Source organism: Gigantopelta aegis, chromosome 7, assembly GCF_016097555.1.
Source record: "Gigantopelta aegis isolate Gae_Host chromosome 7, Gae_host_genome, whole genome shotgun sequence".
Taxonomy (NCBI): Eukaryota; Metazoa; Mollusca; class Gastropoda; order Neomphalida; family Peltospiridae; genus Gigantopelta; species Gigantopelta aegis.
In genome coordinates this window covers 1980937-1997494 of record NC_054705.1, presented here as the reverse complement: position 1 = coordinate 1997494, position 16558 = coordinate 1980937, and the positions used below count along the sequence as shown (strand labels likewise).

General features: G+C 45.3%; 2 protein-coding genes across 2 annotated transcripts in view; one reads left to right on the top strand and one right to left on the bottom strand.

Moving 5' to 3' along the window:
• LOC121376945 (kelch-like protein 5) overlaps nt 1–16558 on the bottom strand; it is a 114270-nt gene that overhangs the window by 24753 nt on the left and 72959 nt on the right. The gene's annotated exons all lie outside the window — the stretch shown is intronic.
• On the top strand, nt 6213–7817 carry LOC121377190 (kelch-like protein 5). Its single transcript, XM_041505096.1, has one exon. It carries the CDS (start codon nt 6213–6215, stop codon nt 7815–7817), a length of 1605 nt encoding a protein of 534 aa, XP_041361030.1.

Below are 16558 nucleotides of genomic sequence, written 5' to 3'. Positions count from 1 at the left end.
CCAGATAAACACTTGTTACCGAATTTACGAATGCTGTTTTTTTTTCTTAAACACTGACATTAACTACCCCCCCCCCCCCACACACACACACACACATACACACACACACACCGCATTAAAGCCTGTACAAATTATATAATAATAATAATAATAATAACAGATTTAATAGTTTTAACCCGTGGAACTGGACACTGAGTTTGGTTAATCTACAAACCTGTAACATATTTGGATACATTTACAAATTACAATAGAATGCAGCAAAGAGTCTGTGACGTTGAAACGGGGAAATCAGGCGCGGATACAGTATTTCTGAAGGGGGGGGGGGGTTGTTCCAAATGTGATGTGTGACGGTATTTTGTTATATATCACTGTGTATGTTTCAGCACTGAACCTATCATTAGTGACGTCACGCCACTGTTGCCGTGCTAGTTAAAGGGAGAGTAAACTAAAACATGAGCCTTGTGTGTTGGAAAGATGTATACCCGGACCACCAACACATTCTGACACTTAAACAAATGAAAAAGCGTCATTTTATTGTTAATAAAAAACCCACCAAAAAAACCGTGAGGGGTCCGGTGTGTACATACCTTTACATGTACATAATAAAGTCGTATGTTGTGTGTTGTTATGCAAGGGTGCTAGGGTGGGTAGTTGATACTATGTTTATGTGTATATTTTTATTTGTATAGTTATGTACTGTTATGCAAGGTACATTTGGGGGAGGGGGTCTATCTGTCTGTGTGTGTCTGTACTCGCTGTGAGTAGGTATAGCTTGTTGTATCACCTGTTCACCATGAAAGCTGAAACGTAAGTTAAGGGCGGTTCTAGATCAGATCACAGGAGAGGTGTGAGAAACGCCGGAATTATTCCTTGCTTGTTGGGCCTCCTTGATTGCTGTCCACAAACAAAGACACACTTTCTCGTTTAGTATGTAGATGGTAGATACTAGAAAATAACTTGATGGTATCATTTACAACCTCCTTCCGGTAACGCGACGCCGTTTGGAACATACCTAGCAACTTGTTCATGCTATCGTGATCGACATTTCTAACAACTGGGACACAAGTCTCGTGACGTCCATTTTGTCAGGTCTCTCTCTCTCTCTCTCTCTCTCTCTCTCTCTCTCTCTCTCTCTCTCTCTCTCTCTCTCTCTGTCTCTCTTTTTGCGTTGAACAGTAAGTAAATTATTAGTATATATGTTCTTAGAAGTCACCAGTAAATTAAACATGTGTATGTTTAATAATAATAAACAACACTATGACGAGTTTAATGTTTACAAGTGTGGCTAGTATATAATAAAACGCTTGACGATCAATAGTTTATTGTCCGACAAGTATATTTAGAACACAACGTGTAGGTTAGGTCAACTTGACTCTAGTCGTAAGCTGTTCTTTTATTATCACATATAACACGGATAGGGCTACAGGGCATATGGGTGGTCTGGGTGGGGTCGTACATTTTGGCGACCAAAAGTTTGTTTTTGTTTAACGACACCACTAGAGCATATTGATTGTATTAATCATAGGCTGCTGCAGAGAAGGAAGGACATGTTTTATTTAACGATGCACTCTTTCTCAACACATTTTATTTACGGTTATTTGGTGTCGGACATAATAATGGTTAAGGACCACACAGATGTTGAGGGAGGAAACCTGCTGTTGCCACTTCAGGGGCTACACTTTTCGATTATCAGCAAGGGATCTTTTATATCCACCATCCAATATACAGGATATCACACACCAAGATCTTTGATGTACGAATTGTGGTGCACTGACTGGAACAAGAAATAGCCCAATGGGCACACCGACGGGGTGAGATCCTAGACCGACCGAACGTTTTACCACTGGGCTACGTCCCGCCCCTTATTCTCTCATATAAGCCATCGAAGATAATGCTGGTGGGTACTGGGTTCGCAGCCCGATACCGGCTCCCACCCAGAGCAAGTTTTAGCGACTCATTGGATAGGTGTAACACCGCTACACCCTCTTTTCACTCACTAACCACTAAATATTAACAACTAACCCACTGTCTTGGACAGACTGCCCAGATAAATAAGGCGTGTGACCAGGATCGTGTGCTTGAACCTTAATTGGATATAAGCATGAAAATGAGTTGAAATGAATTAAATGAAATAGGGCTAGAGAGCAGTTGGCAATCATGGGTGGTCGGGGTGGGGTCGTACATTCTGGCGACCAGTGATGAGGGAGGGAAGGGAGCTAGGGAGGGAAGGGAACCAGGGAGGGAGGGGGTGTCAGCCGACATCCATTAGTACTGGTTTCAATTACTCGATTGAAGCCGTATCCTAACAGGACGCGAGCGATGAGAGCGATTTTTTTTTTTTTTACCAATCATCGATTTCAATCGCCGTATCCTAACCGTACGCGTACAGCGCGACAGATAATTATGTTGCATCACACGCGTGTGGTTAGGATGCGGCAATTGAAAGCAAAGATTTGTAAAATAATCTCTCGCGTCGCACGCTGCCGGTTATTATACAGCTTTACATGTTCTACTGCTGACAAATGTACTGACGATAAGGAAGAACACGTGACACACCCCAACACCCGCCCTAAACTCGCTGGTTCTGTCGTACGTGGAAAAAAGAACCGGGGTTATGTGTGTGTTTACTCCCTTACCCACGGCTGTTTTGTATCGCGTGCCTGTCGTTTGTTGAGTTGAAAAGAAACCGGTCTCTGTGGTGTCGTGTTTAATCCATCAGACATAAGGCTGGTAGCTACAGGGTTCGCAGACCAGTACCGGCTCCCACCCAGAGCGAGTTTTAGTGACTCGATGGTGTCGTGTTTAATCCATCAGACATAAGGCTGGTAGCTACAGGGTTCGCAGACCAGTACCGGCTCCCACCCAGAGCGAGTTTTAGTGACTCGGTGGTGTCGTGTTTAATCCATCAGACATAAGGCTGGTAGCTACAGGGTTCGCAGACCAGTACCGGCTCCCACCCAGAGCGAGTTTTAGTGACTCGGTGGTGTCGTGTTTAATCCATCAGACATAAGGCTGGTAGCTACAGGGTTGGCAGACCAGTACCGGCTCCCACCCAGAGCGAGTTTTAGCGACTCGGTGGTGTCGTGTTTAATCCATCAGACATAAGGCTGGTAGGTACAGGGTTCGCAGACCAGTACCGGCTCCCACCCAGAGCGAGTTTTAGTGACTCGGTGGTGTCGTGTTTAATCCATCAGACATAAGGCTGGTAGCTACAGGGTTGGCAGACCAGTACCGGCTCCCACCCAGAGCGAGTTTTTAGTGACTCGGTGGTGTCGTGTTTAATCCATCAGACATAAGGCTGGTAGCTACAGGGTTCGCAGACCAGTACCGGCTCCCACCCAGAGCGAGTTTTAGCGACTCGGTGGTGTCGTGTTTAATCCATCAGACATAAGGCTGGTAGCTACAGGGTTGGCAGACCAGTACCGGCTCCCACCCAGAGCGAGTTTTAGCGACTCGGTGGTGTCGTGTTTAATCCATCAGACATAAGGCTGGCTGGTAGGTCGCAGACATAAGGCTCCCCCCCAGAGGTAGGTACAGACATAAGGTGGTAGGTACAGGGTTCGCAGACCAGTACCGGCTCCCACCCAGAGCGAGTTTTAGCGACTCGGTGGTGTCGTGTTTAATCCATCAGACATAAGGCTGGTAGGTACAGGGTTCGCAGACCAGTACCGGCTCCCACCCAGAGCGAGTTTTAGCGACTCGGTGGTGTCGTGTTTAATCCATCAGACATAAGGCTGGTAGGTACAGGGTTCGCAGACCAGTACCGGCTCCCACCCAGAGTGAGTTTTAGCGACTCGGTGGTGTCGTGTTTAATCCATCAGACATAAGGCTGGAAGGTACAGGGTTCGCAGACCAGTACCGGCTCCCACCCAGAGCGAGTTTTAACGACTCGGTGGTGTCGTGTTTAATCCATCAGACATAAGGCTGGTAGGTACAGGGTTCGCAGACCAGTACCGGCTCCCACCCAGAGCGAGTTTTAGCGACTCGGTGGTGTCGTGTTTAATCCATCAGACATAAGGCTGGTAGGTACAGGGTTCACAGACCAGTACCGGCTCCCACCCAGAGCGAGTTTTAGCGACTCGGTGGTGTCGTGTTTAATCCATCAGACATAAGGCTGGTAGGTATAGGGTTCGCAGACCAGTACCGGCTCCCACCCAGAGTGAATTTTAGCGACTCGGTGGTGTCGTGTTTAATCCATCAGACATAAGGCTGGTAGCTACAGGGTTCGCAGACCAGTAACGGCTCCCACCCAGAGCGAGTTTTAGCGACTCGGTGGTGTCGTGTTTAATCCATCAGACATAAGGCTGGTAGCTACAGGGTTCGCAGACCAGTACCGGCTCCCACCCAGAGCGAGTTTTAGTGACTCGGTGGTGTCGTGTTTAATCCATCAGACATAAGGCTGGTAGCTACAGGGTTCGCAGACCAGTACTGGCTCCTACCCAGAGCGAGTTTTAGTGACTCGGTGGTGTCGTGTTTAATCCATCAGACATAAGGCTGGTAGCTACAAGGTTCGCAGACCAGTATCGGCTCCCACCCAGAGCGAGTTTTAGCGACTCGGTGGTGTCGTGTTTAATCCATCAGACATAAGGCTGGTAGGTACAGGGTTCGCAGACCAGTACCGGCTCCCACCCAGAGCGAGTTTTAGCGACTCGGTGGTGTCGTGTTTAATCAATCAGACATAAGGTTGGTAGGTACAGGGTTCGCAGACCAGTACCGGCTCCCACCCAGAGCGAGTTTTAGTGACTCGGTGGTGTCGTGTTTAATCCATCAGACATAAGGCTGGTAGGTACAGGGTTCGCAGACCAGTACCGGCTCCCACCCAGAGCGAGTTTTAGCGACTCGGTGGTGTCGTGTTTAATCCATCAGACATAAGGCTGGTAGGTACAGGGTTCGCAGACCAGTACCGGCTCCCACCCAGAGCGAGTTTTAGCGACTCGATGGTGTCGTGTTTAATCCATCAGACATAAGGCTGGTAGGTACAGGGTTCGCAGACCAGTACCGGCTCCCACCCAGAGCGAGTTGTAGTGACTCGGTGGTGTCGTGTTTAATCCATCAGACATAAGGCTGGTAGGTACAGGGTTCGCAGACCAGTACCGGCTCCCACCCAGAGCGAGTTGTAGTGACTCGGTGGTGTCGTGTTTAATCCATCAGACATAAGGCTGGTAGGTACAGGGTTCGCAGACCAGTACCGGCTCCCACCCAGAGCGAGTTTTAGCGACTCGGTGGTGTCGTGTTTAATCCATCAGACATAAGGCTGGTAGGTACAGGGTTCGCAGACCAGTACCGGCTCCCACCCAGAGCGAGTTTTAGCGACTCGATGGTGTCGTGTTTAATCCATCAGACATAAGGCTGGTAGGTACAGGGTTCGCAGACCAGTACCGGCTCCCACCCAGAGCGAGTTTTAGCGACTCGGTGGTGTCGTGTTTAATCCATCAGACATAAGGCTAGTAGGTACAGGGTTCGCAGACCATTACCGGCTCCCACCCAGAGCGAGTTTTAGCGACTCAATGGACAGGTGTAAGACCACTACTTCCTCTTCTCTCACACTAACAAGTAACAACTATCCTACTGTCCTGGATAAACAGCCCCGATAGTTGAGGTTTGTGCCCAGGACAGCGTGTTTGAACCTTAATTGGATACAAGGACGACAATAAGTTTAAATTCCATTAAATAGGGCTACAGGGCATGGGTGGTCGGGGTGGGGTTGTACATTCTGGCGACCAGTGCTGAGGGAGGGACGGGGTGTCAGCCAACATCAGTTATTGCTGGTTTCAATAAATAACCAGTGCGTGTTAAAGTGACATTTCGTCCATTAGGCTATTTCTCGTTCCAGCCAGTGCACCACGACTGGTATATCAAAGGCCGTGGTATGTACTACCCTGTATGTGGGATGGTGCATATGAAAAATCCTTGCTGCTAATTGAAAAGAGTGCTGTGAACATGACATATCATCAACGTCAAATATTATCTTGAGTTTCTTGTTGCATTACAGACAGGGTAGCACATACCACGGTGTTTGATATACCAGTCTGGTGCACTGGCTGGAACGAGAAATAGCCCAATAGGCCTACGGACGTGGATCGATCCCAGACCGATCGCGCATCAAGTGAGCGCTGTACCACTGAGCTACGTCCCGCCAGTGCTGTGATCTGGACGTTTCTAGAATATTTTTATCAATGTTTTGTATCCTTTCAGTTCATTTGTCTTATATGATGGAGAACGCTCAAGCACAACTCCTCGTAAACATCCATGAAGAGATTACAAAAGGTACTTTCACTGACCTACAACTTATATGTAAAGACGGAACAACGACCGGAAGCCGCATCGTACTGGCGGCGATGTCATCATACTTCCGGACCATGTTCAGTTCTGATATGGCAGAGAGTCAGACGGGCGTCTTGAACCTTCCCACGGTGTCTTTGTCGGTGTTGCAAGATGTCATCAAAATGTGTTTGTGTGGAACTAATCTAGTCAGTGAAAGCAACTGTGTGGAGGTATTGGATGCTGCTGAGATGATGCAGCTTGACCACATCAAAGAATTATGTAACATATTCCTGAAGGAAAGTCTGGTAATGACCGCAGAAAACTGTTTAAATTGGTGGAGACTTTGTAAACTTTACAATTTCCACGATTTGTCCAACCGAGCATTTTCCTGTTTGGCTGACGAGTTTGCTGATTTTGTTGAAACAGAAAACGTTGTTCACCTGTCAAAGGAAGAACTTATGGAAATCATTTCAAAAGAAGAGATGAAATGTACAGAAGACATCATTCTGAAAGGCGCCATGAAGTGGATTGAGTATAATAACCCGGATCAAGATGACGTGAAACTGATTTTTGAAAATGTGCGGCTAGATTATGTAGACTCACAGTTTCTGTTTGATGACGTTGTGTATTCAAACATTGCCTGTAAATACAAATCTATTCAGGAAATTATACGGAAATCGCAAACTTTACTGGTTCGACGTACAGCTCGTTCAAGGGTTAATCCTAAAAGGCATGGCATCTTTGTTCTCCATCATAACCAGACGTCACTTCTGTCTTGTTTCACGTCAGACAACAAGTGGGAGGACATCCCACCAGCCCCAGTAGATCCTGGAGTTTGGTATTCAGCAGCAGGTTTGGACGACAAGATCTATATCACTGGTGGTAGTAACAAGAAGAAATGTACATTGATATATAACACTGCAACAAAAGTCTGGACAGTAGGTCCAGATCTCACACATGACCACTACTTTCACTGTATGGCCACAGCTAACTCTAAAGTGTACTCGATAGGTGGTTACTATAGCAACACAATAGAGGAATTGAGCGAGAGTGAGACGTACTGGCAGGTTGTTGGAGATTTGGGATTGAGGCGATATCACACTTTCCCTGTTACAGTTGGTGAGAACATTCTCGTTATGGGAGGAGAGATAGACTCAGCCGGGTCAGATGTTATCCAGTGTTTTAACACCACAACTCACAGCGTCAGTCAGCTGAACACAAAGTTACCTTGTAGCTCTTTGTTACTAAGAGGTTCTGTTCTCCTTCCAGATGTTTATCTGTTAGACTACGACGGCCACGTGATGCACCTCCAGGTCTCCAACACGGATGGAGAAATTCAGATTCAGATTAAATCTACAACAGAATGGAAATCATTTGGATGTGGCTTTGGTGTAACACACCGAGACGGAAGCTTGTTGTGTTTTACAAACGATGGAATCAGCAAATTCAACCTCGCTGAAGGTAAAGAAGAACAGATTACATTCCCTACGCCACCTAGAAATGGCGACGTGTACAACGTGTGCACGGTGTCCAGTGGGAAAACATCGCAATGATTGTATAGTGTGTTACCTCTACAAACAAACTACTGGACACATTGTAAGGCCACACTGTTTTCTTTACGATTACGGATTGTGTGTGTGTGTGGGGGGGGGGGGGGGGGGGGGAAGGTTTGTTTTTTAAGGCGGCAATGTCGGATGATGAAATAAAAAGAAAATCCACCCAATTCCCGTTCCTATTTATTTAATTTAGTTGTTGTTTGTTTTTGTTTTTTGTTTTTTTGTTGCGGATGTTTTCAGTAAGAAATTCGGGATGTAGGAGAAATACGTTGTTTTGTGACGTAGATTGGCCACACTGAATGCGTCTTGTCTAAATTACCGAACTTGTCGACAGATGAACCGTAATTTGTCAGCAAATTCAGTTCGATTTTTGGGGGTATACAATTAAAATATTAACACTATTCAAAGCATACTTTCCACCATTTTTAATGACAATTTCCACAAATAATCATGTCAAATATACTGTTAATCAATACATAAAATGCTTTTACTCCGTAAACGATTGTTCGGCACTCCGTTTCAGATGGGATTGAATTCCAGTTTTCTATACACCACTCCACTGCAGGTTGCAGGTTCTAATAGACCAAATCAATTCCTATTGCCGATAATGTTAACGTTTACTAATAAAACTGATATAAACAGCGTATCAACACACCCCGGAAGTACAGCAATAAAAAGTGTGGCTCCTCACATCCAATCTACCTGCAAGAAAATGGGGGTCGCATACCATTTAAGAGATTTAATTTATGTTTTTAATAGCAACCGTCATTTTTGCTGAAAATTGCAGTTCGATTTTTTGGGGGATACCCCGCATTAGTTTCAAACTCAAGTATATACTGCATAAGAACTGTATGACAAATAAAAGTGTATTTATTTATTGTCAATGGATAATAGTATTTGCACAAATAATCCATGTCACATATTACTACCAATCACAGCCACAGCTGCTACTGAATACACATTAAACGCTTTTTAACTTGATATCGATATCTTAGTTTCCGACACTGCCTCGGTCAAAATCATACGTAGGCGGAAGAAAAATAAAATTAAAAACTGAATTTTATTATTATTATTATTTTATAAAATATATTTTTGTTTTTTCATTTTAAGTTTAATTTTCTAGACATCTTTGCCAAGGTGCCCAGTTTTCATCAAACTCTTTATGTGAACAGTTTTTATACAGTATGTATTTCTGTATTTGTAATTTATCTAGTACCTGACTTACACTGATACCCGACTTACACTGACACCTGACTTACACTGGCACCTGACTTACACAGACTTACACTGACTTACACTGACACCACCTGACTTACACTGGTACCTGACTTACACTGGTACCTGACTTACACTGACACCTGACTTACACTGATACCTGACTTACACTGACACCTGACTTACACTGACACCTGACTTACACTGGTACCTGACTTACACTGGCACCTGACTTACACTGACACCTGACTTACACTGACACCTGACTTACACTGACACCTGACTTACACTGACTTACTTACACTGGTACCTGACTTACACTGGTACCTGACTGACTTACACTGACACCTGACTTACACTGGCACCTGACTTACACTGACACCTGACTTACACTGACTTACACTGACACCTGACTTACACTGACACACTGACTTACCTGACTTACACTGACACCTGACTTACACTGGCACCTGACTTACACTGACACCTGACTTACACTGGCACCTGACTTACACTGGCACCTGACTTACACTGACACCTGACTTACACTGGCACCTGACTTACACACACCTGACTTACACTGACACCTGACTTACACTGGTACCTGACTTACACTGACACCTGACTTACACTGACACCTGACTTACACTGGTACCTGACTTACACTGGCACCTGACTTACACTGACACCTGACTTACACTGACACCTGACTTACACTGACTTACACTGACACCTGACTTACACTGGCACCTGACTTACACCTGACTTACACTGGCACCTGACTTACACTGGCACCTGACTTACACTGACACCTGACTTACACACCTGACTTACACTGACACCTGACTTACACTGGCACCTGACTTACACACCTGACTTACACTGACTTACACTGGCACCTGACTTACACTGACACCTGACTTACACCTGACTTACACTGACACCTGACTTACACTGACACCTGACTTACACTGGCACCTGACTTACACTGACACCTGACTTACACTGGCACCTGACTTACACCTGACTTACACTGGCACCTGACTTACACCTGACTTACACTGGCACCTGACTTACACTGGTACCTGACTTGCACCTGACTTACACCTGACTTACACTGACACCTGACTTACACCTGACTTACACTGACTTACACTGACACCTGACTTACACTGACACCTGACTTACACTGGCACCTGACTTACACTGACACCTGACTTACACTGACTTACACTGACACCTGACTTACACTGACACCTGACTTACACTGACACCTGACTTACACTGACACCTGACTTACACTTACACTGACACCTGACTTACACTGACACCTGACTTACACTGACACCTGACTTACACTGGACTTACCTGACACCTGACTTACACTTACCACTTACACTGACACCTGACTTACACTGACACCTGACTTACACACCTGACTTACACTGACACCTGACTTACACTGGCACCTGACTTACACTTACCTGACTTACACTGGCACCTGACTTACACTGACACCTGACTTACACTGGTACCTGACTTACACTTACACTGACACCTGACTTACACTGACACCTGACTTACACTTACACTGACACCTGACTTACACTTACACTGACACCTGACTTACACTGGCACCTGACTTACACTGACACCTGACTTACACTGACACCTGACTTACACTGGCACCTGACTTACACTGACACCTGACTTACACTGGCACCTGACTTACACTGGCACCTGACTTACACTTACACTGGCACCTGACTTACACTGACACCTGACTTACACTGACACCTGACTTACACTGACACCTGACTTACACTGACACCTGACTTACACTGGCACCTGACTTACACTGCTACCTGACTTACACTGGTACCTGACTTACACTGACACCTGACTTACACTGATACCTGACTTACACTTACCTGACTTACACTGGTACCTGACTTACACTGATACCTGACTTACACTGACACCTGACTTACACTGGCACCTGACTTACACTGACACCTGACTTACACTGATACCTGACTTACACTGACACTTACACTGACACCTGACTTACACACTGACTTACACTGGTACTTACACTGACACCTGACTTACACTGACACCTGACTTACACTGGCACCTGACTTACACTGACACCTGACTTACACTGGCACCTGACTTACACTGATACCTGTCTTACACTGGCACCTGACTTACACTGACACCTGACTTACACTGGCACCTGACTTACACTGGTACTTACACTGACACCTGACTTACACACTACACTGATACCTACACTGATACCTGACTTACACTGACACCTGACTTACACTTACCTGACTCTTACACTGACACCTGACTTACACTGGTACCTGACTTACACTGGTACCTGACTTACACTGGTACCTGACTTACACTGGCACCTGTCTTACACTGGCACCTGACTTACACTGACACCTGACTTACACTGACACCTGACTTACACTGGTACCTGACTTACACTGGTACCTGACTTACACTGACACCTGTCTTACACTGACACCTGTCTTACACTGGTACCTGACTTACACTACCTGACTTACACTGATACCTGACTTACACTGATACCTGACTTACACTGACACCTGACTTACACTGGCACCTGACTTACACTGGTACCTGACTTACACTGATACCTGTCTTACACTGACACCTGACTTACACTGATACCTGTCTTACACTGGTACCTGACTTACACTGATACCTGTCTTACACTGACACCTGTCTTACACTGGTACCTGACTTACACTGACACCTGTCTTACACTGACACCTGTCTTACACTGGTACCTGTCTTACACTGATACCTGACTTACACTGGTACCTGACTTACACTGACACCTGACTTACACTGGTACCTGACTTACACTGGTACCTGACTTACACTGACACCTGACTTACACTGGTACCTGACTTACACTGGCACCTGACTTACACTGGCACCTGTCTTACACTGATACCTGTCTTACACTGATACCTGTCTTACACTGGTACCTGACTTACACTGGTACCTGTCTTACACTGACACCTGACTTACACTGGTACCTGACTTACACTGACACCTGACTTACACTGACACCTGACTTACACTGACACCTGTCTTACACTGACACCTGACTTACACTGGCACCTGTCTTACACTGGCACCTGTCTTACACTTACACTGGCACCTGTCTTACACTGACACCTGACTTACACTGGCACCTGACTTACACTGACACCTGACTTACACTGGCACCTGACTTACACTGATACCTGACTTACACTGGCACCTGACTTACACTGACACTTACACTGACACCTGACTTACACTGACACCTGACTTACACTGATACCTGACTTACACTGACACCTGACTTACACTGACACCTGACTTACACTGATACCTGACTTACACTGATACCTGACTTACACTGACACCTGTCTTACACTGATACCTGACTTACACTGACACCTGTCTTACACCTGTCTTACACTGATGTCTGACTTACACTGGTACCTGTCTTACACTGATGTCTGACTTACACTGACACCTGTCTTACACTGATGTCTGACTTACACTGATACCTGTCTTACACTGATACCTGTCTTACACTGATACCTGACTTACACTGGCACCTGACTTACACTGACACCTGTCTTACACTGACACCTGACTTACACTGGTACCTGACTTACACTGATACCTGACTTACACTGGCACCTGACTTACACTGACACCTGACTTACACTGGTACCTGACTTACACTGACACCTGACTTACACTGACACCTGACTTACACTGGTACCTGACTTACACTGGTACCTGACTTACACTGACACCTGACTTACACTGACACCTGACTTACACTGACTTACACTGGCACCTGACTTACACTGACACCTGACTTACACTGGTACCTGACTTACACTGACACCTGACTTACACTGGCACCTGACTTACACTTACACTGGTACCTGACTTACACTGACACCTGACTTACACTGGTACATGACTTACACTGACACCTGACTTACACTGACACCTGACTTACACTGACTTACACTGCACCTGACTTACACTGACACCTGACTTACACTGACACCTGACTTACACTGGCACCTGACTTACACTGACACCTGACTTACACTGGTACCTGACTTACACTGACACCTGACTTACACTGGTACCTGACTTACACCTGACTTACACTGACACCTGACTTACACTGGTACCTGACTTACACTGATACCTGACTTACACTGGTACCTGACTTACACTGATACCTGACTTACACTGGTACCTGACTTACACTGACACCTGACTTACACTGGTACCTGACTTACACTTGACTGACACCTGTCTTACACTGACACCTGTCTTACACTGACACCTGACTTACACTGACACCTGACTTACACTGGTACCTGACTTACACTGACACCTGACTTACACTGACACCTGACTTACCTGACTTACACTGACACCTGACTTACACTGGCACCTGACTTACACTGGTACCTGACTTACACTGGCACCTGACTTACACTGGTACCTGACTTACACTGGCACCTGACTTACACTGATACCTGACTTACACTGGCACCTGTCTTACACTGATACCTGACTTACACTGATGCCCGAGTTACACTAATACCCGACTTACACTGGTTCCCGTCTTACACTGGTATCAGACTTACACGACTTAAAGTACATGTCCGGCCGTGTCCATTTTCTGACGCTACTGGGTCAACTCGAGGGTCAAGGCCGTTCTTCACTGTTGTCGTACACCTTCAACCGGTTCTGGGTGTCAATCTACGACACAAAGCAACACGTTTTAATTTCATTTGTCCGAAGTCTGTAGTATAGGATAATTTAGCTGCAGATTATTTGAAAATTATTAGTTAGTACTTAGTGTCACGGTATCAGGGTATTTTATAAAATGTACGTTATTTTAAAACCTTATGTTTTTAAAGCAATATATTGATATACTTTTGTTATAATATTGGTATGATTTGAAATGAAATATGTCAGTGTATTTAGAACATGTTGCCATTTGTGTCATGTTTTTAGAACAAATATTTATTCCGTCTGTTTATGGTGGATGTGATTGGTGGACAAGCTAAAGCTGATATCAGCACCTTTCCCGACAAATTTAAAATAATATATTCATATAAAACAAGATGATGGACGATAATACCATGAAGACAAGTGATAGTAAAGTCACGCGCCGTCGAACGATCTGTGCTGTCGATCAGTTGGATCATTGGATCCGTCGTTAGCGTAGCTATCGATAGACAACGCAATAATAGATAGACCACGCAATGATCGACAGACCACGCAATAATCGCTATATCACGCAATAATCGATAGACCGCACAATAATCGACAGACCGCACAATAATCAATAGACCACGCAATAATCGACAGACCATGCAATAAAAGAGAGACCACGCAATAATAAATAGACCACGCAATAATGGACATACCACGCAATAATCGGTAGACCACACAATAATCGATAGACCATGCAATAATCGATAGACCACACAATAATCGATAGACCATGCAATAATCGATGGACCACGCAATAATCGGTAGATCGCGCTGCGCCCTCAATGAATCCGTTTTCAGTGTAATGGTTATATGGCGTCAGCCATATGGTTAAGGACCACACAGATATTGACAGAGGAAACCCGCTGTCGCCACTTCATGAACTACTCTTTTCGTTTAGCAGCACGGTATATTTTATATGCACCATCCCACAGACAGTGTAGTGCATACAACCGCCTTTAATATACCAGTCGTGGTACACTGGCTGGAACGAGAAATAGTCCAATGGGCCCACCGACGGGGTTCGATCCCACACCGCCTGCGCATTGAGTGAGCGCCTTACCACTGGGCTACGTACCGCCCTACTTAGCGTAACCAAAGTTTGTTTTATTTAACGACGCCTCTAGAGCACATTGATTTTTATCTTATCATCGGCTATTGTACGTCAAGGCGTAGGAAGGTAAAGTAAAGTTTGTTTTATTTAACGACGCCTCTAGAGCACATTGATCTTTATCATATCATCGGCTATTGGACGTCAAGGCGTAGGAAGGTAAAGTAAAGTTTGTTTTATTTAACGACGCATCTAGAGAACATTGATCTTTATCTTATCATCGGCTATTGGACGTCAAGGCGTAGGAAGGTAAAGTAAAGTTTCTTTTATTTAACGACGCCTCTAGAGCACATTGATCTTTATCTTATCATCGGCTATTGGACGTCAAGGCGTAGGAAGGTAAAGTAAAGTTTGTTTTATTTAACGACGCCTCTAGAGCACATTGATTTTTATCTTCTCATCGGCTATTGGACGTCAGACATCTGGTCATTGTGACACTGTTTTTAGAGGAAACCCGCTGCCGCCACATAGGATACTCATGGGGCGGGACGTAGCTCTGTGGTACAGCGCTCGCTCGATACGCGGTCGGTCTGGGATCGATCCCCATCGGTGGGCCCATTGGGCTATTTCTCCTCACAGCCAGTGCACCACGACTAGTATATAAAAGGCCGTGGTATGTGCTATCCTGTCTGTAGGATGGTGCATATAAAAGATCCCTTGCTGATAATCGGAAAGCGTAGCCACATGAAGTGGCGACAACGGTTTTCCTCTCTATATATATGTGTGGTCATTAACCATATGTCTGACGCCATATAACCGTAACCGGCCTCGGTGGCGTCGTGATTAGGCCATCAGTCTACAGGCTGGTAGGTACTGGGTTCGGATCCCAGTCGAGGCATGGGATTTTTAATCCAGATATCGACTCCAAACCCTGAGTGAGTGCTCCGCAAGGCTCAATGGGTAGGTGTAAACCACTTGCACCAACCAGTGATCCATAACTGGTTCAACAAAGACCATGGTTTATGTTATCCTGCCAGAGGGAAGCGCAAATAAAAGATCCCTTGCTGCTAATCGGAAAGAGTAGCCCATGTAGTGGCGACAGCGGGTTTCCTCTCAAAATCTGTGTGGTCCTTAACCATATGTCTGACGCCATATAACCGTAAATAAATTGTGTTGAGTGCGTCGTTAAATAAAACATTTCTTTCTTTCTTTCCATATAACCTTAAATAAAATGTGTTGAGGGCGTCGTTAAATAAAGCATTTGTTTCTTTTTTTTCAAACACTTGATAATTCTGACCTGTAATCTTAGAGGAAACTCGCTTCATGATCCATTACCATCGAGTGATATTTTATATTCACTGTCCCACTGATTGTGAAGGACATAGTCGAAAGTGGAATATAAATATTAATATAGGTCAGTGTTTATATCGACAAACCAACAAGTCATCGTGTGAGTATGTATAGCTTGTTGTGTCACCCGTTCACCATGAACGCTGAAACGCAAGCTAAGGGCGGTTCTAGATCAGATCACAGGAGAGGTGTGAGAAACGCCTGAATTATCCCTTGCTTGTTGGGTCTCCTTGATTGCTGTGCCCCAACACAGACACGCTTTCTCTTTCAG

Bases quoted from the DNA above. Each gene is read 5' to 3' on its own strand.
- LOC121377190 (XM_041505096.1), top strand. From the start codon at position 6,213: ATGGAGAACGCTCAAGCACAACTCCTCGTAAACATCCATGAAGAGATT.